This window comes from Aphelocoma coerulescens, chromosome 24, assembly GCF_041296385.1.
Source record: "Aphelocoma coerulescens isolate FSJ_1873_10779 chromosome 24, UR_Acoe_1.0, whole genome shotgun sequence".
NCBI classification, from domain to species: domain Eukaryota; kingdom Metazoa; phylum Chordata; class Aves; order Passeriformes; family Corvidae; genus Aphelocoma; species Aphelocoma coerulescens.
In genome coordinates, this window is record NC_091037.1 from 3,924,158 (window position 1) to 3,948,620 (window position 24,463).

General features: G+C 49.4%; 1 protein-coding gene across 5 annotated transcripts; it reads right to left on the reverse strand.

Moving 5' to 3' along the window:
• Positions 1 to 55: 55 nt before the first annotated feature.
• LOC138098330 (beta-galactosidase-1-like protein 2) lies at positions 56 to 22,774 on the reverse strand. 5 transcript variants are annotated; one of them, XM_068994814.1, is made up of 20 exons: positions 22,684 to 22,774; positions 20,369 to 20,428; positions 18,948 to 19,145; positions 18,689 to 18,757; positions 18,309 to 18,404; positions 16,785 to 16,893; positions 16,416 to 16,508; positions 13,757 to 13,838; positions 11,078 to 11,142; positions 8,919 to 9,003; positions 8,228 to 8,365; positions 7,521 to 7,601; positions 7,216 to 7,322; positions 6,681 to 6,827; positions 6,233 to 6,304; positions 5,347 to 5,425; positions 4,092 to 4,179; positions 2,190 to 2,304; positions 1,172 to 1,288; positions 56 to 739 (listed from the first exon to the last, which is right to left on the reverse strand). In XM_068994814.1, the coding sequence occupies exons 1-20, from the start codon at positions 22,764 to 22,766 to the stop codon at positions 653 to 655; spliced, it is 1,971 nt and encodes a 656-aa protein (XP_068850915.1). In that variant the 5' UTR covers positions 22,767 to 22,774; the 3' UTR covers positions 56 to 652. The 5 variants fall into 5 exon arrangements, with proteins under 5 accessions (XP_068850915.1, XP_068850914.1, XP_068850919.1 ...); XM_068994813.1 differs by having other exon boundaries at positions 5,347 to 5,428; XM_068994818.1 differs by lacking the exon at positions 20,369 to 20,428.
• Between the last annotated feature and the right edge of the window lie 1,689 nt (positions 22,775 to 24,463).

Genomic DNA, 24,463 nt, shown 5'->3' on the forward strand with positions numbered 1-24,463 from the left:
ACATAGTGATACATTTGATAGAAGACAAAACACATTTCACTTTTTAAAACTCTTTTTTTTTTTTTCCTTTTGAGAGAGAGACGACCTCCATAGCAAAACTTAGTGGAAAAAAAACCCCAAATTGAAAGTCATTTGACAACCACCTTGGCCTCCAACACAGGAACACATAATGGCCTTTTTGCAGAGAGACCTGCTAAAATCTGCCTCAAAGCACGCCAAAATGGTTTTCCACACCTGATTACTCACATGTTCAGCAACTATTTTCTCCCTACCTAATTATAAAAACGAGGAGGCCAGCGAAAGCACATTTTGAAAGTCCCTGGAAAGCTGAGCTCAGCTTTCGGTTCAGATGGCTTCAGTTCTTTCTCTCTCTCTCACCTGCCTCCAGCACCTTTTTACTCCCCCACATCCACCAGATGGTCCAGAACATGCGCAGCCATCCAGGCTGGGGGTTCTCAGTAGTCCAAGGAATGAGCTGCTGCATCCATCCATCCATGGAACAACGGCCCTGCTTCCTCCGGCCGGCCTCTCCTCTGAGAGGGCAAATCCTGGCTCTAGTGGAGATTAGCATGCCCAAGTGCTGAGCCATCACGTCCCCAGACATGCAACCAGGAATATTCAGGATGAGCCAAACATGGGAAAGCAGCTCTGCTCAGTCCACGTACTGGGTCCGTCCTAAGTACGGGATGTCCACGGACTGGATGATCCGTCCCGCCGTGCGCTCCTCAAAGATGACAATCTGCACAGGGAGAGAGAAAACCCCTTCTTACAAAGCCTGGGGGGCTTTAAATATTTTCAGGAGGAGGGGAAGGAAGCATCATTTAAAGACATCGGTCAGTGTGAATCTGAACAGTGACTGAGACTCTGCCTCGGCACCACGTGGTGCAGGAATGAAGCAGCAGCACATCAGCTTTGTCTCCATTTCCAACTTGGGGCAGAGCTTTGTAGTTCAGCTGCCACCCTTGCCACCCCTTAGTGGCTGTCAGAGCCAGAGCCAGCTTTAGAGCAGCACCTTCCCTCATTTTCACAGGTCTTAGGAGACAGCACTGTCCTTCCCCTCTACTGTGCAGCTCAGGGAGGATAATTGATGTCCTGTGCACGTCTGGCTCTTTGGGACACGGATCTTTAACAACACCAACAGGCAAAGGGCAATCCCAGCAGAGCCTCTCACCTCGTTGCCCCCTCTCCGTAGCCAGGGCCCAGGAAGGTAAAGTGTCTCCTGAGGTCCAATCTTCCAGTATCTTCCCAGGTTCTGACCGTTGACAAACACCACTCCTTTTTCCCAGCCCTGGAATCAAGGCAGAACACGGAATTACCAATGCAGCTCTGCTGCCTCGTTAGCGTCCCCACAGGAAACCAAATCTGCTTTCACACTTGCATTCTTTCCAGCCACTTTCTGCAAGTTTTCTGCTTGCTTTCCCTGTGCAAGTCCCTGCAGCCAGGAACATTTAAACAAGCCCTGTTGAACAGGAGTTATCCTTAATGTGCTCATTAAGAGGATAAAGCTTTCAAAAAACGTGCAATTTGTGATTCATGCTCGTACAGGAAATTTCATCCCTTTGAACAGACAGGCCTTTATTCCTTCCTAAGCATGGAATATCTGCCCTCACCTCTTTCCCAAATGACAGAAATACTGAATTGCTGCTGGCTGGCCTGATTTGCAACAAATATGATTCTCCCAATAAATGGGAAAGTGAGCAGGACAGTAAGATGGGCACAAGCCTTGGCTCTAAGGGAAGGAAATCAGAGGAGGAAGTTTAATAATACTTAAAATCTCATCTGAAGGTCTAGGCAATCTCCCAGAGAAGGATGACAGGAATGCTCACTCCCATGCCATGGCCACAAAGAAGTGACTCTTTCCGTGTCACACTGAGGAGACAGGGATAAAACAAGGGCCTCCATTGTTTTCTGTGCCCATTACTCCTTGCAACTAGAAAATCACATCTGTATGCCAGTAAAAAAAGACTGAAGTGGTCACTGGCAGCTCTGCAGGGCCAGTACTGCACATGTTTTCCCTTCAGGACCTCTCCAGACTGAACAGAAGTACCCGGAGGAGACTTGCAGCCCCTCAGAATAATTCTCTAAAAGAGAGGGGGAGACTACAGACACAGAGGCCAGTCAGAGCTGTTGCACAAGTGTCTCTCAAACCAGCTCTTTAAAAACCTTGATTAAAAACAACCAGGACTTGCCTGTAGCTTCAAGAAGGTGTCCTGTGGCTGCTGCTCTATCCACAGCCTCCCACGGAAAAACGCCGGCCCCACGAAATAATCCGGGACCGTGCTCCAGCCAGACACACGCTGCAAGCTGCAAGAGAGGGACAGCTCACACAGGGCACTGGGGCCACCTGCCTCTGTCCCCGGGGTCCACATCCCTGGCAGGCCAAGCCAGGGTACAAGACAAGGGTAGCTGGGGCTGTCGCCACCTCTGATGCTTCAGAGCGACGGGAAATGCTTTTTACAAGAGTGTGTGGTGACAGGACAAGGGGGAAAGGATTCAGACTGGATGAGAGCAGGTGTAGATGGAATACTGGCAAGAAATTTTTCCCTGAGAGGATGGTAAGGCCCTGGCAGAGGTTGCCCAGAGAAGCTGTGGCCTGCCCCATCCCTGGAAGTGTCCAAGGCCAGGTTGGAGCAACCTGGGATAGTGGAAGGTGTCCCTGGCCAGGGCAGGGGTGGGATAGAGGATCTTTAAGGCCCTTTCCACCAAACCATTCTGGGATAAAAGCTCGGCTTCATGTTGGTTGTTGAGGATCCTTCAGATCTGCCAGGGTGCTTTAAATGTCTGTGGCTTGCTAAAGGAAGCTGCAGAACTGACAGGATTCAAACCAGACATTGCTGCCACTGCTCCTGTCGAGGAACACAAACACGTCCTTGCAAGGTTGCAGTAATTAGGGGAAATCTGACATTATTTCTTACCTGTGGCAACAATTTGGGAGCAGGGCACAAACAGAAGAGGAAATAAGGAGTGTAGAATCCCACAGAAGCCTTGAGCTTCTGTCAGGACATGCTCCCTCCAACCCTTACAAACTGCATCTCTTGGACTGGGGGAAGTTATTGATCCAGTGCAGCCTGGCTGCCACTGAATTATTCAACTCAAAGCCTGTGACAGCTCCTTTCACAACACTCCTCTCCCTCCTCCCCCGAGGAGACTGTGAGCTGATTGTGTTTCAGTGCTGCTGGTCAGCAGCCAGGAGCTGAGGGTAGTGGTGACTAATCTTGCTTTTGTTTGGGCATGGCAGCTCACTTGCTTTAATGCTCCTCTCTGGAAATGTTCCTCTAACACCCTGCAGTCCAAAAGGCTGTGAGTTACCCCATCAGTAAGAATTCTTCAGGTAGCCCCCAGCACCTGGTAAAACTGTCCTTAGACATTTCTGAATGTGGACTTTTTTCCTTTTAAAAGCCATCTCAGTTTAACGTGGCCTCTCTCTCCCTCCTACACAAAATGGGGCAGCTGTGATATCTCGGGGGATGCACATAAGTTGCTTTCTGGTATTAAAAACATCACTGTAAAGAGTGTCTCTGGATTGTGGCCACAGTCCATAGGGCATCTGCTGCCTGAAACACTTGCTGAGGTTTTCTGTATGTGCTGACAGAGGCTCCTCAACATCCCCCTGCTAGATTTCCTTCCTTGAATTAAAGCAAAACAACATAAAAGAGAGGGAGCCATCTGGATTGTTAATGCACTATCAGTAGCTTTCTAGAATTAATCTATCCCTCGCCAGTCTGAATTACTAAATATATCAGCCAGATTGGTAATTTCCAGAAAGACCCGAAATTTCCAACGTGTGGGTGTGTGGGGATCCTCCCGTTTGGGTAAGCCTGGTTTTTACCTACCTGATCTAACCCTGCTGCAAGGAAATCTTTAAATCCTGCACAGTGGGATTAGATTTCTCCCTAAATAATGGTATGGATCAGCTGGCACCATTTCCTGCACTATTTCAGGCAAAGGTATCAGCGAGGAACTGATCAGTGCAAAAATCCACCTCCCCACTGTTACCTCAGGTTGCTCCCTGTCAGATACTGCACTGCTGGAAAAACAGGTGGTTTCAAATGAGGAAGGAAAAAAAAAAAAGAAGTTTAAATCCCACAAACCTTTTCATGAAGGCAGGTTTCATCTCCAAACTGTAAATCTTGAAGTTCCTCAAGGGGGTTTTATTCAAGAAGACGTCACCAATTAAGCCTGCAAGAGCAATGGAGGTAATGAAGAGTTGAGGAGCAGCTAAAGCTGATGGATTTTGCTATTTGAATCTGTGGAACAGCAGGAGATGGAAAGCAGCCACGTTCTGCAATGGAATTAGAGTCCATATGGTCCCATTGCTCATCCAGATGGAGTGGGGAGCATTACTAAACTTCGGCCTCTCCATTCTCTCCCTCAACTCAGCAGGGCCCCAAACCCCCTCCCAGCAGAAAACACTGGGATGTGTTGGACAGGCAGCACTTGGGGCATTGCTGGGATTGTTGGGGTTTAGTGAGCTGACCAAGCACAGATTTTTTTAAAGCAGTCAATCTCTTCTGTAACAGGCACAGCAAAATAAAACATGGGCCAGCACTGGCACCCAGAGCTGCTCCAGGGCTTTCCATCCCAGGATTTTAAGGCACCTTAATAAGTCAGTCACCTTAGCACCTTTTTGTTAAAGCTGCTCTCCCTGAAGCAGGCAAAGCCTGGGTTCTAATGCAGCCTCCTAATCACAGGACTGAGGCTGCTGAGGCAGCACTGAGGCTTTACAGAACTTTTCTGCATTAAATAAAATCAATACAGTCATGTGCCTAACTCCATTAATCTATTTTATAGAGCTTTTGCACATAGCTCCCCATTAAAACAGAATCAACCTCTTCCAGCTCCACCACTGTGTGCGACAGGCTTGAGCATTTCAGTCAATTCTGCTCAAGGGGATGCAGTTCCCTCCTCCTGAGACTGTGTGAGCTTTTAAATGCAATTATCAACCCCCAAGGGAAAACACGGATTAAAAAAGGTATTTTCCTTCCCTCCCTTGAAGTAATATGCTCACAGAGCAAGAGCAAGGGAGCTGAGCATCACCTAGGAAACCTAGAGCAGAGCCAGATTCATTGATAGCCTTGGCTTTAGCTATGCCCTTATAAAATAAACCTTGGTGCAGGGCACTGAGCAGCCACTGCTTTTCCTCTGATCACTCCACACAGGGGGTGAGGATGTTTTTTAACACACTCCCTCCCTCACACCATTTCCCACCAACTCCCAGTCCTGACCAGCACCACGAGAGCTGTACTGGGCCCTTAGCTGGTTCTGTGCACAGCACACAGACACTTCTGCAGCATCGACACTCTGAGAAGTCTCTGGGAGAGTTTGGGAGCACAGAAGCAAACCCACCTTTCCTCTGCTCGTTCAGTGCCAGCCCATAATTGACGCGCCCACGGTTCTCTACCAGGAGCCTCAGCTGCCTGAAGCCCTGCTAAAAACAAACAAGGAGAAGCATCAGGTCCTGCACCAGCCTCAGCAGAGGCCAGGGAAGCTGTTTAAGAGGGGAAGTGGCACCATGACCTTTGGCAGCTGCGATTTATAAATCCACCCTGAAGTTCTCTGCTGCCAAAAGTGAGGAACTCGCAGCCTTTGCACAGAAGCTTTCTGGTTTGTTTTTTTATTTTCTCTTGAATTTTTAACCCCCATTTTGGTATCACCCACAGAGCCAGAACTGGAGTCTGACATAGGACAGGCTCATGTCATGAACTCTCCCACAAGCCTTAAGAACAACCAGTGCATCCACCCCCTCACCTGCTCCTAGAGCCACCACAGCTCTGTTGGAATGTGCTCAGTCAGTACATTGTTCTTAGTGCCAACTTCTGCCAGGGTAAAACTGCTCTCAGAGCTAGAGAGAGACATTCCCCCTCATTTAATTTGAGATCCAAGACCCTCCAAACCCCCTTTAGACCTGCTTTGTGCTAAGGAAGATGAAACCTGCGTGGATTTAGTCTGCACGAACAGGGTACAGGTACTCAATGTTGTGGCTGAGGTAAGAAGGCTGGCAAATTTCGTGCAGCAAGGACTACAATAACTTGAATTTTCTCCACGGAAAAGCATTCAAACCCCAGTTTTCAATCATAAAACGGCAGTGAAATCCCACTATTCCACTAGTGAGATGGTGTTTGATTAAGGCACCAAGCTAGTCTGAGTCAGGACGAGGTGCCTTTCTGAGACTTCTCCCTCTTTAGCAACCTTGGTTCTGTTATCCACACCCTGAGCAATCTCCAGCAGTTACCTGTCCCTCAGGAATGGAGAGCTCCACTGTGTTGTAGTCCAGCTCCCCCACGTACATGGTGTTAACAAACACCTGCAGAACAGAGCACAGGAGACCAGAGCAACTGCTCATCAATTATGTCATAATCAGATCACTCCAGCTGTATTTGGGGAAGAAATTGTCTCTGCTTGAAACTAGAACTCAAGTGTCCACAACTGTGTCACAGATTCAGTTCAGGTGGGAATAAAATAATCAAAATATTCTCAGAACATTCAACATTCTGATGTTTAAACATGTTACGAGTTTTAGCAGATTGGAACTGGAATTTTAATTAGAAACGGTAAGGCTTGAGGCTTAGCTGAGAACTGCAAAGAGTGAATCACAGAACTAATCTAAAATTTCGTGTTTTCCCCCATTTCCTGCCTCCACCCAAGGCGAGTTGAGTGCCTAAGGAGCCCTGTGCCCCTACCTGTGCCCGGTCCCGGACGTGGTCCCTGGTGTGCAGGTGGCCACCCCCAAAAATGACAGTCTCGTAGAGCACATATCCATAGGGCTGCCCAATGCTGTCGTTCAGATGCAGATTCTCCATGTTCACAGGGAACTCTGACTTAATGGGCTGCAGAGGAGAAGCAAATTGAACGTCAGGAGTGGCCTCTCACATTGACAGACCACGCAGAGGCAGCAGGTATCCCACGCTGCCACAGGTGAGAGCCTCCCGAGCTCTGCTCCAACCCAAATTCCCTCCTGACCCTAAGAAAGCTGCACCACAGTGCAAGAAAAAGGAGCCAAGGACTTGCAAAACCGCAATTCCAAGAGAACACAAGTCGCAGTGGAAAAGGCAAGATAAAAGATTTGCTGCTTTTGCATATCCTTGGCAAAAAAAAAAAAAAAAAAAAATCCCCAACCTCATCCTTGTGGGATAAAAAGGCAGAGCACAAATTGCCTTTTGCACCTGGAAGTTGATGCCTTTTAGGTCTGGGATGCATTAAAAGAGGTGTCACTACCTGTAAAAGTGCTGGCAACACATCCCAGAGAGAGATGTATTGGTGCAGCAGGATGGCACCGTAGGAGGCCTTGCTTTCAATCATGGGAGGCAGAGGAAGGGGCTGGCCTGGGATGCAAAAAGAAAGATGGAACAATGATTTCAGACAACACAAATTCAACATCCCTCCAGACCTCCTTTGGTCCTCCCATCCTTAATTCCCAACAACCCAGAGCCGCAGGGCTGCAGCAGAAGGGCCAGTTTAAACAATTCCCTCGTGTAACAGTGTGGGGGGAGCAGTGCTTTGGTTCCTGGGTTTGTAATTACCAATGACCATGCTGAAGAGCTGTCGCAGCTTGAAGAATTTGGATGTGTAGTCTCCAGCCTCTGTCAGCACAGCATCGTAATCTGGAAAAGCAGCACATGTTTTGAAAACATAAAGCAGCTCTGGGATGGCTTCACGCAAGAAATGCAAGCCCCAGGCACAATTTTCATGGCACTGTCTGTAGTATGGAAGTCTGTACACTTTAATCTGAGTGAACATCACTAAAGAGCCACAGAATTCCTTAATTTAGACAAGAGCCATTCACCAAGGAGCAACACGCTTTCGGAGATCTAATTTGCACACATCCAGAATTTCACACAGGATGAAGTCAACCATTTGAACAAATTAACCATTTTAACAAAGGGCTGTTGGGATGAAAAGAGATTTATGGCACAATTTCACTTGGTAAAATTAAAAAATGGTGTCTTGGATCACCATCTCTCCCTAGAAAGAAGAGAAATCAAGTCATCATCTAATTACACCTCTAATTACAATTCAGAATAAAGGAATCTCCCACATCCTGGAGTGGGTTGGGAATTGGAAACACCAACAAAAGCCCCTTTTTAGACAGGTATTTGCTTCTGAGCTGTGTTCCACCTCATCCCTCCAGGACAAAGTGGTCGTGCTGATTATTCTCAGCATTGCTGGTGACTGTCACTAACCCAGGGTAGTCAGAGCTGCACAGGCAAGGCAGGGAAAATAAACTCACCATAACTGGTGACATCTGACTTGTACTCATCAGCTTCCAGAGCCCCGTTCATGAAGCCAAAGTTGGTGCCTCCATGGAACATGTAGAGGTTGATGGATGCTCCTGTTTTGAGGATGCTTGCTACAGTATTCACCATCTCTGCAAAAAAAGGGCAGTGCCAGGGAGGCCACAGACCACAAATCTGGGCCAGGAATTCAAATCAGACACGTTCTGCTCCCTGTCCTTCCCGTGCAGTCACAGTGATTTGTGCTGTGATTTGCACCTTGCCCTCAGGAAGGGCAGCACATCTCCTGATGCATTAATACATTCAAATATCCTCTCCTCCAGGTGAAAAGGGGTGAAGCTCACAGCCTCCAGCAGGAATTTGGCTTTTAAGCAGCAAAGTTGTAAGGACTCCTCAGTGAGACTCCTAAAGGAGCACACTAATGACCCAATTACACAGACAATTACAGGAGGATGAGAGAGTCCTTAAAACTTTCTATAGCTCTGTTTTCACCGCTCTTTAGATGCCCTGGGGGTTCTGGAATTGTTGGTTTATTTTCTTTAGATGCCCTGGGGGTTCTGGAATTGTTGGTTTATTTTTTTACTGTAGCCTTCCTAATGAGCTTTTAAACCAGGGAGGAGGTGCTGCACTCACAAGGGGTTTAAATTCACCACAAAATGTCCAACAAGAACAGCGTTTGGTGCTCACCATCTGCATCAAAGACATAGTGAGGGCCTCCCCAGTTATCAAACCACCCGGTCCAGTACTCCATCACCATCTTTGGCTGGTCTTTCTGTGTCAAAAGAAAAACAGAGTTAAAATGGATTCAGGGCATTCCTGCACTCACCCCTTTTTTCTAGAGAAGCATTGTTCAAACCCAGTGTGGGGACATGATTTTACAGGAGTGTTTTCTTCTCAGCTGGCACCTAAGGAGCTCTGGGCATGTGAGGAACAAGGAGCTGTGGCCCAGCAATGCCCAGAACAGGCAAGCAAAGCTTTGTGCCTCTGCTAGTCACAAAGCACAGAGCACACAATCAGGTGCTATCAAACAGTTCTGGATGCTGCTGCTTGGTAGAGCTGTAGCAAACAGACAAACCAACTGTCAGTGTTTAGCTTTTGCTAGAAACACACATTTATAAATGTCTGCTTATCTGCCACGCCACTGCCAGCTGAGAGTCTGCAGGTGCAGGGCAGCCAGTGCTTGCCAAGGTACAGCAGCAGACCTGAGCTGCTTAATGCCTTTTTAATGCTGCATATGGTGCTAGCAGGGAAGAATTTGCAGGAATTAGGTCTTCATTAAAGGCTCTGCACACAGAGCAATTGCTTCCCATTTGTCACTGCCTGCCAGCTCCCTGTGGGATCCCCCCCGGCCCCATCACATGGACAGGGCAATGTGTGCTCGGCCTGGCTGCCCCTCTAGCCTCGTGGGCTCTATTTCCAGATTGTTTTGCCCTTTGTGTGATAGGGGCTTTATCTGATGCCACAGGAATTGGCTGAGGGAAGTGGCATTAAAGAAACTCGTGTTTCATTAGGACAAAAACAACTGCCTGTAATCATCTAAACGTTCCAGCTCTAGGAGATGCATTTAATCAGTCCATCCCCAGTAAACCAAAGAGGGAATTTTGTCACCTTCTGGAAGAAAAATCCATAACAAGGAAAAGACAAAACAGCTTCATAATCCCTACAAACACTTCCTATCTCATAATTAGTCTAGCAAAGCAGGAGCTGCTTTTTTGGGGCTGTGTTGCATTCATTTGGTGGGGAAGGTGCCACCTTCTATTCATTTGCAGGGTTTGGGGAATTCTGGAAGACCTGAAGGAGGTGAAAGCACCTCCAGCAGAGCCTCTTTTACCAGTAGAGGAAAAGAAAACAAATGAATGCTGATTGAACATCCAGCCTGCCAGCAAGGCTTCCCTCCACAGCCAGGCAAAAGCCAGGGGAAGAGGTGAGAAGAGAATTGATCAGGGCTGGGGGCAGATCCCAGCTGCTCACATCGTTCATCTGGAGCAAGCAGGGCAACGGGAAAAGAGGACAGAGAGTGTAAAGAGAGAAATAACCTGTCACTAACCCCAAAACTTGCCATTCCCTCACCACTCCCTCAGAACAATCAGGACACTTTTCACACCAAATGTTCATTAGGCAATTAATTAATTCCCTCCCTGATTCACACCTCTGGCAGCACGGGGAGAGGTTAAAGAAGCTCAAGTGACACACTAAAACTTCCTAAGTCTACCCTGAATGAGGCACTGGGGATGAACACCCATCACACTGCACAGACAGAGCTGCAGCACAGCAGCAGTCTGCAGAGAGCACCCACAGCATCAGGGTGAAAGAGTCGGGGGAAAAAGATGATGGAACTTCAAGAGAGAGGTCTGACAACTGTGAACTGGGATGCTCCTGGGTACCAACACTTGAATGTGAGAAGAAGCCTAACCCCTAACAGATGAACACAGGGCACAGCTGGATGAAAAGCCTTTCTAAAGAGTGCTGGATAACACGACACTTAAATCCTCCCTCCCTGATTCCTCCTGATCTGTGAACTGTACAGAAATCACAACCTCTGCCTGACATCTTGCACTCAACCTACAGAAGACTGTGAACTTCCAGTGTGGGAATCAGTAGCATTGCAGGATTTTTTGTTAGATGATAGTATAAAAAGAATATGGAACTTAATCGAAAATTATGCTTATGCCTTTTTGCTTTGCTTGCTTTTAGCTATGCAGATTTACCAGATAACCAACCTAAAGCTAATGTTTTGCCCTAATGAGAAAGAAGCCCCAAACCAACACACAAATCCCAACCAGAGTAGCAGTGCTTCACTTCTAGTGCTGGAAAATGTGGATCAACAAAGTGTTTGTGCACCTTACCTGTACTGTGTCCAGGTATTTCAGTAGCCCAGGCTCCAGTTTCTGAAAGTTAACAGTGGCCAGTGCTAGTGGGAAAAGAAAAATGTATTAATTTAGACTCATCCAAAATGTCTCCTTAGGCAGCAGCCCAGCAGGAGGGAACTGCAACACCTTCTGCACCCCCAAAATAACCTACTCAGGAATTTCCCATCAAAGCCTTCACTTGGTATGCAGAATCCACGTGGACCACAGCACACAGTGGAATACTCACAGGCCATCTTTCAGCTCTAATGTGCAGAGATATTAGAGACAGAGCACTAGAACAGCTCCTGGGGTGTCAGCAGCTCTAATCAGAGCCTGTAAAGCACTTGGAGATCCCCACTTAAAAGGCACCACATAAAGGCAAACTTATCAGAAAGTCCTGTCTGGATGCCACACTTCTCTCCCAGGCTTTAGCTGCAGGAATCCCTACCCAGGCAATATCCTAGAGCTTGTCATGTCTGTGGGGGTGAGTGAGAGCAACCACAGGACAAGAGAACCACAGAGAACTGGAATTGGAAGAGTTCTCTGTGCTCCTGCCCCTCCTCAGGCTCTGGAGTGGGAACACCTGCCAGCAGGACAGGACACACTAATCTGGGATCAGTGTCCCAGCCCCTGGCACACACCTGAACCATTTTCATACCTCCCAGCCCCTGGTTATGCTGATATTTCTCCCAAACAAACTCTGCAAACGCAGCAGCGATGATGTGATTCGGCATTAAAAACTGACTTCTAACAAGAGAGCTGGTATCAAACCCAGCCCCAGTTGTGTCAGGCAGAGCACTTCAAACAGAATATTTACAGAAGAAAAAGCTCCCTTCTCACTATTTATACCTTGATTTTAATAGGCTGACCTATGTAGTGCCTGAGCCGAAGAATTCAGCACAGAAAACATGAAGGGAGAACAAAACAAAACGTGGATTTAGCACTGATGTAATCAGTAGCTGGCAATGCTGAAGGAGAACGTGCCCAGCTCTGCTTTTCATGCAGACTAGCAGCACACCATGGAAAACAGAACCATTCCCCAGAGCCTTATTTACCATGCTCACGGGATGTTCTTTCCACACACACAAACACCGTGTCCCACCATGGTCCTTCAGCCACGGCCTGCAGGCGCAGCAGAGGCTTTATTTTGTCTCCCATGAGCTCCCAGAAGGCCTTTATCAGCTTGGGATTCCTGGAATCAGCTTGGTTTGGGTTGGAAGGGAGCTTCAAACTCATCCCATCCCCGCCCCTGCTGTGTGCAGGGACACCTTCCACTATCCCAGGTTGTTCCAAGCCCCGTCCAACCTGGCCTTGGACACTTCCAGGGATGGGGAATGATTCACAGGCCTCTCCTTTAGCCTTGTCCTCACCACCGTGCTGCTCTTCCACTTGGAGCCCTGGTTATTGCACACATCTGATCAGCAACACGTTGGCTGTAATGAGCAGATTGTTGTGACATCCAAGAGTGGGATCAAAGAGCTCCCGGCACGAACACGCTGGGAAAGACGACTCTGAACAAGAAGGAGCTCTGAGGCAGCAAACATTCCCTCAGGAGATCAGGGCTAGGCAGAGATTTCCACAGCATCCCTTCTCCTGACAGCTCTGTGGCAGGCAGAGAGTGACTCTGTGTGGTCAGAGCTGAAAACTGCTGCGCACCCAAAAAAATCCAAAAGACAACATCACCGGGCTGGTGAAGGCCCATGACTTCAGTTAATGAATTTATCCCTCTCACACTGTCATGGAAAAGCAAAAGGAGGTAAAAAAAAGGAGGGGAAAGTCTTTCCCTTTAATCACCTCCATGCCTGAGATTGGAAAATAAACATTATTTATGACTGAGTGATAACAGGAGCACTCAAAGACTGTACCCTGCAAATTTGGGGGAGCAATCACACCTCAGGCAATTGGCAGGAACACAGGAGAGAGCAGAGGCCAAGGGCAGAGTAAATCCCAGCTGAAATTACCTGGAATTCTGAGAATCAGTGCCCCAAACAGTCAGATTTAGGGCTCAGTGAAACTCAAGCAGCTGCACCTCCATTTCTTCCCAGGGAAAAGGAGGAGGGTGCTAAGCAGCATTTAAAAAACTTATTAGAATTATACTTTGTAAAAGGGCAATGGGCATCCTTTTGCATTCTGCACATCTGACATCCTCCTTTACCTGCCTAATGTTTTACACCCCAAAATAAGCTTGCTGAGAAGATGCTGCTGCCTCACAAACTACTGCTGCACTTACTGCTTAAATGTAGAATTCAGAATCAAGGTTTTAATGGACTTTTTTTTCTTCTCTTTTTAATTGCAAAGCAGCTACCTTAGGAATGAGTTATTACTGTTAGTAATTGCTGAGGAACTTGTTTAATAAATATTGAAACGAAGCATTTTCAGCCTTGTAGTCTGGTGAAACATTAAGAAATGCTGGGTGCTGCCATCTCTTGACTCAGTGGGAAGTACAGATGCCCAATCCTTCACACAATGTCGCACTTCATGTGGAAAATAAACCACTCTAAACCTTTCTGGGAAGGGCCTGGATTTGTCCTGGGGTGCACCATCCAGCCAAGGGGTCCCTGCTACCACAAACAGAACACACTCAGTGCATGCAGAGGGTGAATTAATGTCCTGTTTTCCTTCCAAGGCCACGTTCCCCAGAGATCACAGCCTGCCCTCACCTCTACAGGCACTCACCTCCTTCCACCAAGCCAAAGGACAGCCCATTCTTGTTGTCTGAGGTCATCAGCAGCTCCACAATCCCTCTGTTTAACAGGGCCTAGGTTAAAAAGAGCAAAAACCATTGTGTTAACAGAGTTTAGCACTTCCTAGGATATTAAAGCATTACAGTATCACCTTCTGTGGGGACAGCCTGCAACTGGCAGTGGCTTGGAATGAAATATTATCCCTGTGACATCTCCCATTCCTCCTGAAGCTTCCCTGCCTACTTTTCCCAGCTTAAAGACAACTGGAAAGTATTATTTTGTTTTAGAAAGCTGGATTGGTTTCTCACTGATGCATCCAACTTCAGGATTTCAGCTTCTGAGATCAATTTAATAAAGAGCTTCTCTGCTTTCATCAAAAGAGGGATTCAGGTGGAAGCAGGAAAGGAAAAGCAGCTCAGCCTTCCTGACTGCCTGACAGAGGGAGGTGAAAAGAGCTGATTTTCCAAGGAATGCCATCACAGGACAGCTCAGGTACCAATGTTTTTCAATAATCAATGAATTTAGTTGTTCCCCAATGTAACAGCACTGGAGGAAACAGCACTCTAAGGTTTTAAAATCCACCTGCACACACAAGGTTCTTCCCATTAGGATTGTTCCCTGGCAGCTGGTTCTTAACAGAACCGTGGCTGATGTTTGAAGGAGAGCTCAGGAAACCTCAGCTGTTAATTAACCACTCATTTCACTGTATCTGCACTGGAAGTCATTCCTCCAGCTCCCACGAGCTCTGAGAACAAGGCTTCAGTCTCTTCAGTCTAAATTACTAATTGTGAAAAGGGATAAAGCCCTTTGTTTATGGCCCCTGCCTGCACAAAGAGCAAACCTGGGCACGGCACAGTGTCTGCATTAGAGAAACACTGCAACACAGAGGCTACAGACAAACCCAATCCAGAGCCAGGACAACCTGGGGACTTTACCAACCCACCACCACCAAACTTAGACCTGAACAGATGCTGGATTCGGACAAAATTCAGCTGCTGAGGGACCTGGAACTTCTAACCAATTTTACTAAGGTAATTCTTTGAGCACTGCATTAATATTAAGTTTCTTCCCCTCCTTTTGAGTGTAAATGCAAAATGGAGAAACAGCAGAGCTGCCACACATTAAATGCCTCCAAGGGTGCAGCAGAGAAGCAGGAATAGAAGCTCAGCTCTGTGTGGGAAGGGTCATGCCAAACACCCTTCCATGGCTTTCACTTTTAGGAAGGCAAAGGCATTGCACCCAAAAGAGTGAGGTAAGCACAAGGATTTGAGGTTTTGTGTGAGCTGTGGGTGTTTTTTACTGAGTATATTAATTCCAAGAATATTGCAACTTGCTCATGGATGCTAGGTGTGAATTAACCACCTTGCCACAAACCAGAACAAAGACTCAGAGCCCCACCTCACATCAGAACCCACTCCAACCAAAAACGAAGCCCTGCAAATCCTGCTTTCCCACATTTTCATCTCTAACCACTATTCTGTACTTCCTCGGATGTAAATTGCACACAATCCCAGAACATGATGAAACAGCACTGCAAAAATACACCCACAGGCCTGGCAGGGGAATCTGCCCTGACAAATCTGAAACAGCACAAGCTCTTTCCTCACTGAGCCATGGAAAAGCAAGGACAAGCCTGCAGGCTGTTCAGACCCCCAGAATCTCTGTGCCTCGTTCATTTAGGGTTCTGAAAACCACTTGCTTGGCATTATCTCTAATTTGTTTGTATGCACACTTCATATTTAGCCCTGTAAGCAGAATTAAATCACTGCACGAGATGGAGTCGGTGCAGGAGCTGGCACAGCCCTAAGGGGATTAGCACTCCTGCCATGGGATTTATTGGTTTGAAGAGCCTCTGTACACCCTGAGCAATAGGACAGCCTGAGCCTCAGGGTGCTCAGGGTGCAGCTGGGGTACCCAAAGGGTTTCAGAAGGATCCCATAATCCTGCAGCAGAAGAGCAAGATCAGATGGGTGACCCCCCTCACACACAGCAATACCTTTAAGCGTTCAGTGAGAAGAAATTAAACAACAAACCCTGTGAGAGACACTGCAGATCTTGTTATCTGCCTGGCCTGCACTTGTGCTGGGGGCAAACAAACAGGTCAGACTGCTGTGAGATCCACCAGGATAATCCAGCCTCCCTGGGCATGGGACAACTCCTTATCACTCACTCAGGGCAGCCAGGGCACAATTTAATTTCTTTTTGACAGGGCTAAGGGAGGCATTATGCAAATTAACCTGCCTGACGCTGAGCCCCAAATTACACAAGTTTAGGAGCGTGCTGGTGGCTTGTTTCCATCAACTTTCCTCCCAGGAAAAGTCAGCAAAGGGAAACCTTTATCAAATCTAAGAGAGGCAAAACAGGACCCCCAAGTGACAGCTTCTTCAAGACCAGCTCTACAATACAGACACTCCCCAGCTCCCTATCACCCTCTTCTCTGGAAGACATAGCCCACATTTATCAGTACTGAGAGGGTTGTGTGCCAACTCTTCCACTCCAGGAGGAAAGATGCAAGGAAAATGCAGCTGGGGAAGGCACTAACACTCTCAAGGGTCTCTCAAACCACACTCAAAAGTTATACAGAAAAACACTGTATGGAAGGTGATTTATGTGAGAGATTGACACAGAAATGAGTAAAATGCCACCATTACCATTTTGACATAGGTCATGTAGTTCGGGTCTTTGGCATAGGAACCGTATTCATTCTCCACCTGCACTGCAATGATGGGACCTCCTTTCTTGTACTGTGGGGGACAAAAGGGAGAAAGAAGGTGTTCACCATGATTTCTAAGCACGGGGACCAAAATCACAGTGGCTGGCAGGAAAGATGCACCAGTGTCAGATGGACTCAGCTCCACCCTCCCATGCTCCCAAACCAACACAGGAAACTACAGCCTGTGCCGATTCCTGGAGCAAAACTGGCACATTTGTTATTGCCTCACCCTGCTGCTGTCACACACAGCCCACCCTGCTCTGTGCAGCCATTCCCACCCCTGGAGAGGGAAAAGGATTTTGCTTGCCTGGAGAGGGACAACAACGGGCATCAGGTGATCAAAATAGGCATCCACAGCTTCTGTGAAGCCCTTGTACGTTGTCCTCAGCTGCATCTCGGGGTCTTGCAGCAGCCAGCTGTGGAAATCAGGAGAGGGAATGTGTTAGAGTGTCCTGTTCAGCCGAGCAGAGGTATTTCACCCAGTGACATCAAGTCACACCAGGGATCATTGGTGTCACCTGGCCGAGCCCACAGCGCAGTTGTGGCACCCCGAGCTGTGAATTACACCATGTGTCCCTCACTCACACTTGTAAATAAATCCAGGCTCCAATTCCCAATCTCTTCCTCTTCTTTTTGTTCTGCATTTCAGGCCTAAACTCATTTCATCACCTCCAGCAATAATATTGCAAGGGCTAATCTTACCGCTCCAAAGTGAATTCCGTGCATTCCCAAGGGCACTCTACAACCAAGTGCTCCTTCAAAAAAACCCAATCCTTTCTCAAAACAAAGATTTCTGTAGTTGTTGCCATTGTTTCTACTGCTGATTTACAAGGCTGAGCTCTGTCTGGAGTTAACAGAAAAAAGGGCAATTTGTTGAAGAGCAGAATAACATAAAGCTGTAACAATTTAAGAGGAATGAGGCTATGTCTTCCTTTTCTCTGCAAAATGAGGCCTTAACTAAAATACTTTCAAAGGTCTGAAAAAACTTAACTCCTCTATGCTAAATGAAGCTTTTTTGACTCAGAAAAAAATCAGCTCCTCTTTAGCTGTAAAATGAGAATAGTACTGTGGCTCTTTATTAGAATTTTTAACCTGTCTGATAAAAAAAACACATGGGTGATGTGAAAACAGAGGCACTTCTCATAACCTAACGTGGAGGTGGCTTCTGGCTCTGGCCATGAGGAGCTCTTTCTCAGGAGTAAGTCCCTGACACCTGAACTCTGATGCCAAAGGCAAGTGAAACGTGGAAAGGTTCAAAGAAATAATCCCCAAGTGTCTGCACTGAGGTTTGTGCCCTGTGCAGGAAAGGAAAACAAGTGATAACCTAGCACTGGCTCCACCGGGATCCAGGAACCAGGCAAGTCCCAGTGCTCTCAAAGCCTCCTACAGCTATGTGCTTCAGGGAAAAACACAACAGGAGGCTGGAAAAGTTGTGGGGTTTTATTACTGCCAGCCATATAATGCAGATTTCTAGCAGGGCTTTTCAAAAGGAGCTGAGATGACGCAAATTCTTACACCGAGCTGCAAATCCTGTTCATGTTATACAGAGTCAAGGTGCACCAGCAAGATGGGTCCTCCCAGTTCTATTCTCTTGCTGTAACCATTATACCATAAAACAATTATTATTTTAAACACTCAAAAAAAAAAATTTAGAAGAGCTCAATAAGGTAATGAGTATTCACCTGCTTTGGGGACCCAGGAAACAAATATCTCCATCTAGCAGCCAGCCATTCCAAAGCAATTGCTCTGAAGGAGCCTCGACTGTGTGATCAGGAGCTTGGGATTTGTTTTTCCCTCATGCTTCCCTGAACTGAACAATTTCCACACTCACCTGGGCAGACCCCCAAGGTCCCACTCCGAGCAGATGTAAGGTCCAGGGCGCAGAATCACCCACAGTCCATTTTTAGCTGCCAGGGAAAGGAAGGCCCTGGGGATCCAGACAGAGGAATTATTGCCTGCCTGCAGAACCCCCACTCCCAATACTCCAATCACCATGAAATTTAGGTGCCAAACCAGAAGGGAATTGCTTGATGAAGCAACTATACTGGATTCATGCTGAACTAAGTTCCCAGGACTCCAGAAGGCAGGGGAAGGAACGAATCCCCACTGCCTGATCATGGCACAGCTGGAAATAACATCTCCACCCAAACCCACACACCCCGTCCCCTCCAAACAGGAGCATTTAATAACAGAGCTGTCTGTGCCACATACCTTAGATCCAGGTTTTTACTGAAGTCAAACTTCCCTCTTTCCTTTTCATGCAGGTTCCACGGCACGTACCTGAAAGGCAGAGCGAGGGCAGTGGAGGTGAAGGATGGGATGCTTAAAGAAAACCTGAGACCCCACTATTCCTTCCTGTGTCTTTTCCCACAATAAGAAGTATGGAAATACATTGTTATGGCCCACTGGAATTAATAATAAAGTCCCACTGGTGAGGTCCCTGTGAGGCTTGGGCAGGGAGGACACTTACGTGGTGAGAGTGTTTAAGCCACACGCTTTCATTTTCAGCATCCGATCCTCCCAGTACTCCCGGGGCACTCGGAAGTAGTGCATGGAACCCCCAAATATGCGGAAGGGCATCCCCTCCAGCAGGAACTGGGAGTTCTCTGTCTGCAAGCCCAGGGTCCTCCCCCATAGCCCCAGAGGGGTCAGCTCACTCCAGTTAAACCTGGAAAAGAAAAGGAGACATATGAGCAGCCAGTCCTGGGGGAGAAATGTGTCCTCCTCGTTCCACCTCACCCAGCAGGAGCAGCTCTGACCTTCCTGCTTCTTAAGCAAACCACACTCTTGGTCATACAGAGCACAAAGATTGTTCAGAAGGCTCTAAGGCAGCTGGAAGATCTTCCCAAAATGTGGATTCAATATTCATTTCAGTGGCAGCTTCCCCCCTGAACGCCCAAGCCACTGTGCCACGCTCTACAACTGACACTGCTCGGGCACAGAGCACGAAAGTCACTTGCCAAAATCACGGATGGGGAAGTTTTCACTCCCAGTACTCACAAGCACTTCCCTAATTTATGGAATTTAGGATGTCCCTGCTTTGCAGTGGGATGGCACACGGCTGATTTCCAGATCCATGTTCCAACAGCACCTGCATCTCAGTATTGCCATCCTGAATGTCTTGGGGACTCTGGTATCTTCCAACTCAAGGCACAGAAAAGATAAAACCCCTTCACCTGTTCCCTGTGAACAGAGAACCTTTTCCTCAATTTAGTGAGCCCCCTGGATTATATTCATTACCCAGGAGAGACTAAATCAGCTGCCACCACAAACTTACCTCTACCCACATCACTGCTTATATTAATCCTGAAAATGTCATCTGCCAAAGGAACCAGAGCCACGGGGAGAGCAGCTCCTCAGCACTTACCGGGGGGAGCACTCCTCTTGGGTCACCTCCTGCACTACTCACGGCCCTGCAGACTCCCCAGCTCACTTTGGCTGAGCCAAAACCCCATTTTATCAACAAGCCTGGACACAGAGCAGTGTCACTGCCTCCATCAGACACAGAGCAGTGTCACTGCCTCCATCAGACCACTCCAGTGGCACAGCTCTGAACGCACAGAGAGTCAGACAATGGCAGCTTGTTCCTTATCAGAGCCAGATGTGAGGAAGGAATTCCCAGCTCCAGAAAGCAAGAATGACCCACACATTTGGGAGAAATATCAGAGTGAGAGAAGAGAGGAACACCTAAGCCTCCAGCTGCTGCCTATGCTATGTGTAAAGCAGTTGTTAGCAGAGGGTGAGGATGGTGAGGATGCTCAGAGCTCGTGGCTTGCAGGGATTGCTAACCAGCAGCCTGCCTGTTCTCTGACAGGGCAGGGAGACTGCAAAGGAGCTAAATCTAAGGCTTGCAGGGTACTGCACGGGCTGGCTGACAAGCTCAGAGGGTACCTGAGTAGCACAGCATTCTCACAGGGCTCTGAAACAACCGGCAGCAGGCAGGGGTAATACCTGGAAAAGGAAGCCAGATTAGATATTCACTGCCTTCAGACAAGGAGACTCACACTGATTGTCCAGCCATTCACAGAAACAGTGCTGAGCAAGGAGACTGTGATGTATTCACGCAGAAGGTGGGGTAATAATAACAGGTTTTGATGATAGTGCAGCTCAGGTAGGAGAAATGAGCACAAAACACCAATCTGCCACACTTAAAGGGGGACTGCCTGAGTAAGAACAGGATCAAAAACGCTCATCTACATGAGAAAAGTAGGTACATCGACAGAATGGTGATGTGAGGCTGGGAAATGGCAGCATCGCTCCCAAGGAATTGCTAGGAATTTCAGCAGGCAGGGACGGGGTTCTCAAGCCCCACACAGGATACCCCATGGCCACCCGCCCCTCTATGCTGCTAAATCACAGACTGTAACTTTGGCAAACCAAACCAGCAGCTACATCTGCTCTTATTTTAGGGTCAAAGGGGTCTGGTGATGCAAAACTCCAGTTTTTAAAGATTAGGGTGGAAAAGAGTTTCCAAGTTGTTTATGAGCTAGGTAGAGCCCTAAATTACCCCTGCACACAGAAGTGCTGCTGACTGGCGCCAGAATGAAGGCTGTGCTCAGGAAGCACACACAGCCAGATAAAAATAAACTAATCACTTAAGCACATCTTCTTAATCCCAGGCATAACTAACCTGGCACATTCCCTTCCAGTTTCCTACTTTAAAACTCCCCAGCTCCAGTGCTTTTTCTCCCCAAGAAGGGCTGGTAGGAAGCTCCCAGGCTCCCAGTATTTTCAACACATTATCCTAGATATCCTGAAATCCACATTTCTCATTAGGATCTGTCCAAGTAACCTCAGGGAAAAAAAACAACCACTTCTGTGACTCAGCAGAGCTTCATCCTGTTGCCCTGAGCTGGACTGCCACAGTTTAAAATGTACCCAGGCTCTGTACTGCTTCCTGAAAGCAATTTATAGCTCCCAGCAGATTTTTCCTTCTCACTTCTGTAATCATAGCACAGGTTGCAAATAATTTTTTTTTGCTTTGTTCAAGGTTCCTGGCCTTCTTTGTACCCCACAGCAGCCATCCCTGGGAGTGTTCCAGGCCAGGCTGGACAGGGCTGGAGCAACCTGGGATAGTGGAAGGTGTCCCTGTCCATGGCAGGGGGTGGAACTGGGTTATCTTTAAGATCCCTTCCAATCCAAACCATTTCAGGATTCTATGATTCTGTGATTTCATCTCTGCTTCGGGAAAGTCTGTTTCAACCATTCCATTACCAACTAACCCCAGAGCAGAGACTCTGAAACTGAATTGGACAAGTTAGTCCAATAAGATGGAATAAGACTTTTTAGGATGGAATTTGAAGTGCAAAATGGAAAAGGAAAGTCCCAATTAACTTCTAAACCAAACAGCCACGCTGTTCATGCCTGCAAAACACAAATGTGACTGAAGTCCTCTCTGCAAGAGAGATTTAGCTTTGGTGTTCAACCACCCCATATCCAGACTAGTCGGGAGAAAAAGCTGATGGAAAAGAAAACAGCCAAACCAGGGGAAAAAGCCATTAAGTTCCTTGCTGATGCTAAAGGACGCGCTCCAGAGGACAAGGGACTTTGCCGCTAATCCCTAAGATCCACTGAGACCTCGGAGGGCTTTGCTGTCTATTCTGGGCATCCTCTGGCCAGAGGAAAGTGAAAGCTCCGAGCTGCGCCGGCTCCCAGCTCCTGCCCTGCACAGCCCCGTGCTCACAGACCGCGGGCGAGGCAACAACCACAGCATTTCGGAGCGCAGTTTCTTGTGGATACAGTGGTTTATTCCGGATACAGTGTTTTACGGATGCACTCATACAAGAGACCTGTGGACATCAGGTGCAACATTTATTTAAAGCTGTGGATAATTCCGGCACGGCGGCTGCGTTACCCGCTCCTTCCCACGCTCCCGTTCCGCTGCAGGAATTATGGGAGCGGAGGAGCTCTGATCGGGAAAGACGGGATTCTATCGAGCCCGTTAATTCCCCGGCAGCGCGCGGGGGACACGGACCTTAATTGCGTTAATGACGTTAATGACAGTTCTCCCCCCCACACACACCCCCACCCCACCGGAGCCGCCGTTCCATCCATGCGCAGTTCTCCCGCAGCCAACCCCGCTCCCGGCGGCGGGGCCTGCTCCCGGCGGGGCAGCGGCACCCCCCGCCCAACACCGCCGGCCGCCCCCCGGCCCCGCCGCCCCCGGGCCGTGACCCCCGCGCCTCTCGCCCCGCGCCGGGTCTCACCTGCGCAGCAGCAGCCACAGCACGACGAGGAGCAGCGCGATGCCCCCGAGGCGGCGCTGCCGCCGCCCCCCGCACGGCCACATGGCGGAGGGACCGCGGGCCCCCCGCGCCCCCCGAGCCCCCCGGGCCCCGAACCCCCGACCCGCCGGGCGCGGACCCAGCGCGCCTGCGCCCCGCCCCGGCCCCGGCCCCGCCGCCGCGGCCCCCGCCCCGCCCGCCATTGGCCGCGCCCCGCCCCCCGGGCCCGCTCGCCGCCTCCCATTGGCTGCCGGAGGGGCGCGCGCGCTCGCGGGGGCGGGGCGTGCGGGGCAGAGGCGCGGCCGTGAGGGAACGGCTGAGGGGGGGTCCGGGGAGACCCCCGGGAGAGAGCCCCGGGAGAGACCCCCGGGAGAGAGCCCGGACTGAGAGCACGGACTGAGAGCCCGGACTGAGAGCACGGACAGGGACCCCCGGGAGAGAGCCCGGACTGAGAGCACGGACAGGGACCCCCCGGGAGAGAGCCCCGGGAGAGAACCCGGACTGAGAGCCCGGACTGAGAGCACGGACAGGGACCCCCCGGGAGAGAGCCCCGGGAGAGAACCCGGACTGAGAGCCCGGACCCGGACCCCCGGGAGAGAACCCGGACTGAGAGCCCGGACTGAGAGCACGGACAGGGACCCCCGGGAGAGAGCCCGGACTGAGAGCACGGACAGGGACCCCCGGGAGAGAACCCCGGGAGAGCCCGGACTGAGGGCACGGACTGAGAGCATGGACAGGGACTCCCGGGAGAGAGCCCGGACTGAGAGCACGGACCCGAACCCCCGGGAGAGCCCGGACTGAGGGCACGGACTGAGAGCACGGACAGGGACCCCCGATGGAGAGCCCGGACTGAGAGCACGGACCCGGACCCCCGACCCAGACCCCCGGGAAAACCTGGACCCCCGGGAGAACCCGAACTGGGAGCACGGACGGAGAGCATGGACAGGGACCCCCGGGAGAGCCCGGACTGAGGGCACCGACAGGAACCCCCGATGGAGAGGCCCCCAGGAGAGAACACGGACTGAGACCACGGGCAGGGACCCCCAAGAGAGAACCCCAACAGAAAGACCCCGGGCAGAGAGGCCCCTGATAGAGACCCCCGGGAGGGAACTTGTACTGAGACCCCGGCCAGGGACCCCCGACAGAGATCCCGGGGAGAGACCCCAGAGAGAGACGTCTGGCCAGAAACTCCCCATAGGGACCCGTGAAGAGAGACCCCGGAGGGAGATTTCAGACAGAGACCCCGGCTGGAGACCCCTCCCTGCCAGCCTGAGACCCCTTCCCAGCCCCAGGGCATGTCCTGCAGGTAGAGGGTCTGTCTCTCCGGTGGGCAGGTGGCTGTTCCGCTTTGAGGCACAGGTGTTTATCCTTTAAACCGCCCTCTCTGCCCTGTGGGGGAAATTCAATGTGCAATAAACCGAAGGAGGGGACATTCAGGGCCTGGCAGCAACAGTAGAAACCGAGATAAAACAAGTGGAAGGTGTCCCTGCCCACGGCAGGGGCTGCAATGAGATGGGTTTAAGGTCCCTTCCAACCTAACCCTGGCATGATTCTACTGCTAATGCTCTGTGTCATCTTCCCCCCTTGCCAAGTACTGGTGAGAAAAAAGAGGAGCTGGCTGATCTGAAGGGATTAACAAACACATTACTTAAAAAACCCTCGAGCAGAACTATTTTGCAACACCTACTTCAAAAATTCCCTGTTACCTCTGTTTAAACACCTGAAATACCACAGATGGAAATTATCACAACTGACACTCCAG

What these genes read in the sequence shown, in the direction of transcription:
- LOC138098330 (XM_068994813.1), bottom strand. Translation starts at nt 22,766, where the DNA reads ATGTGGCCGTGCGGGGGGCGGCGGCAGCGCCGCCTCGGGGGCATCGCG. An exon ending in CTGTGGCTGCTGCTGCGCAG is followed by an intron (nt 20,429 to 22,683) that starts GTGAGACCCGGC and finishes TTCCTTTTCCAG; the next exon opens with GTATTACCCCTGCCTGCTGC. An exon ending in GCTCTTCAGCATGGTCATTG is followed by an intron (nt 7,323 to 7,520) that starts GTAATTACAAAC and finishes TTTGCATCCCAG; the next exon opens with GCCAGCCCCTTCCTCTGCCT.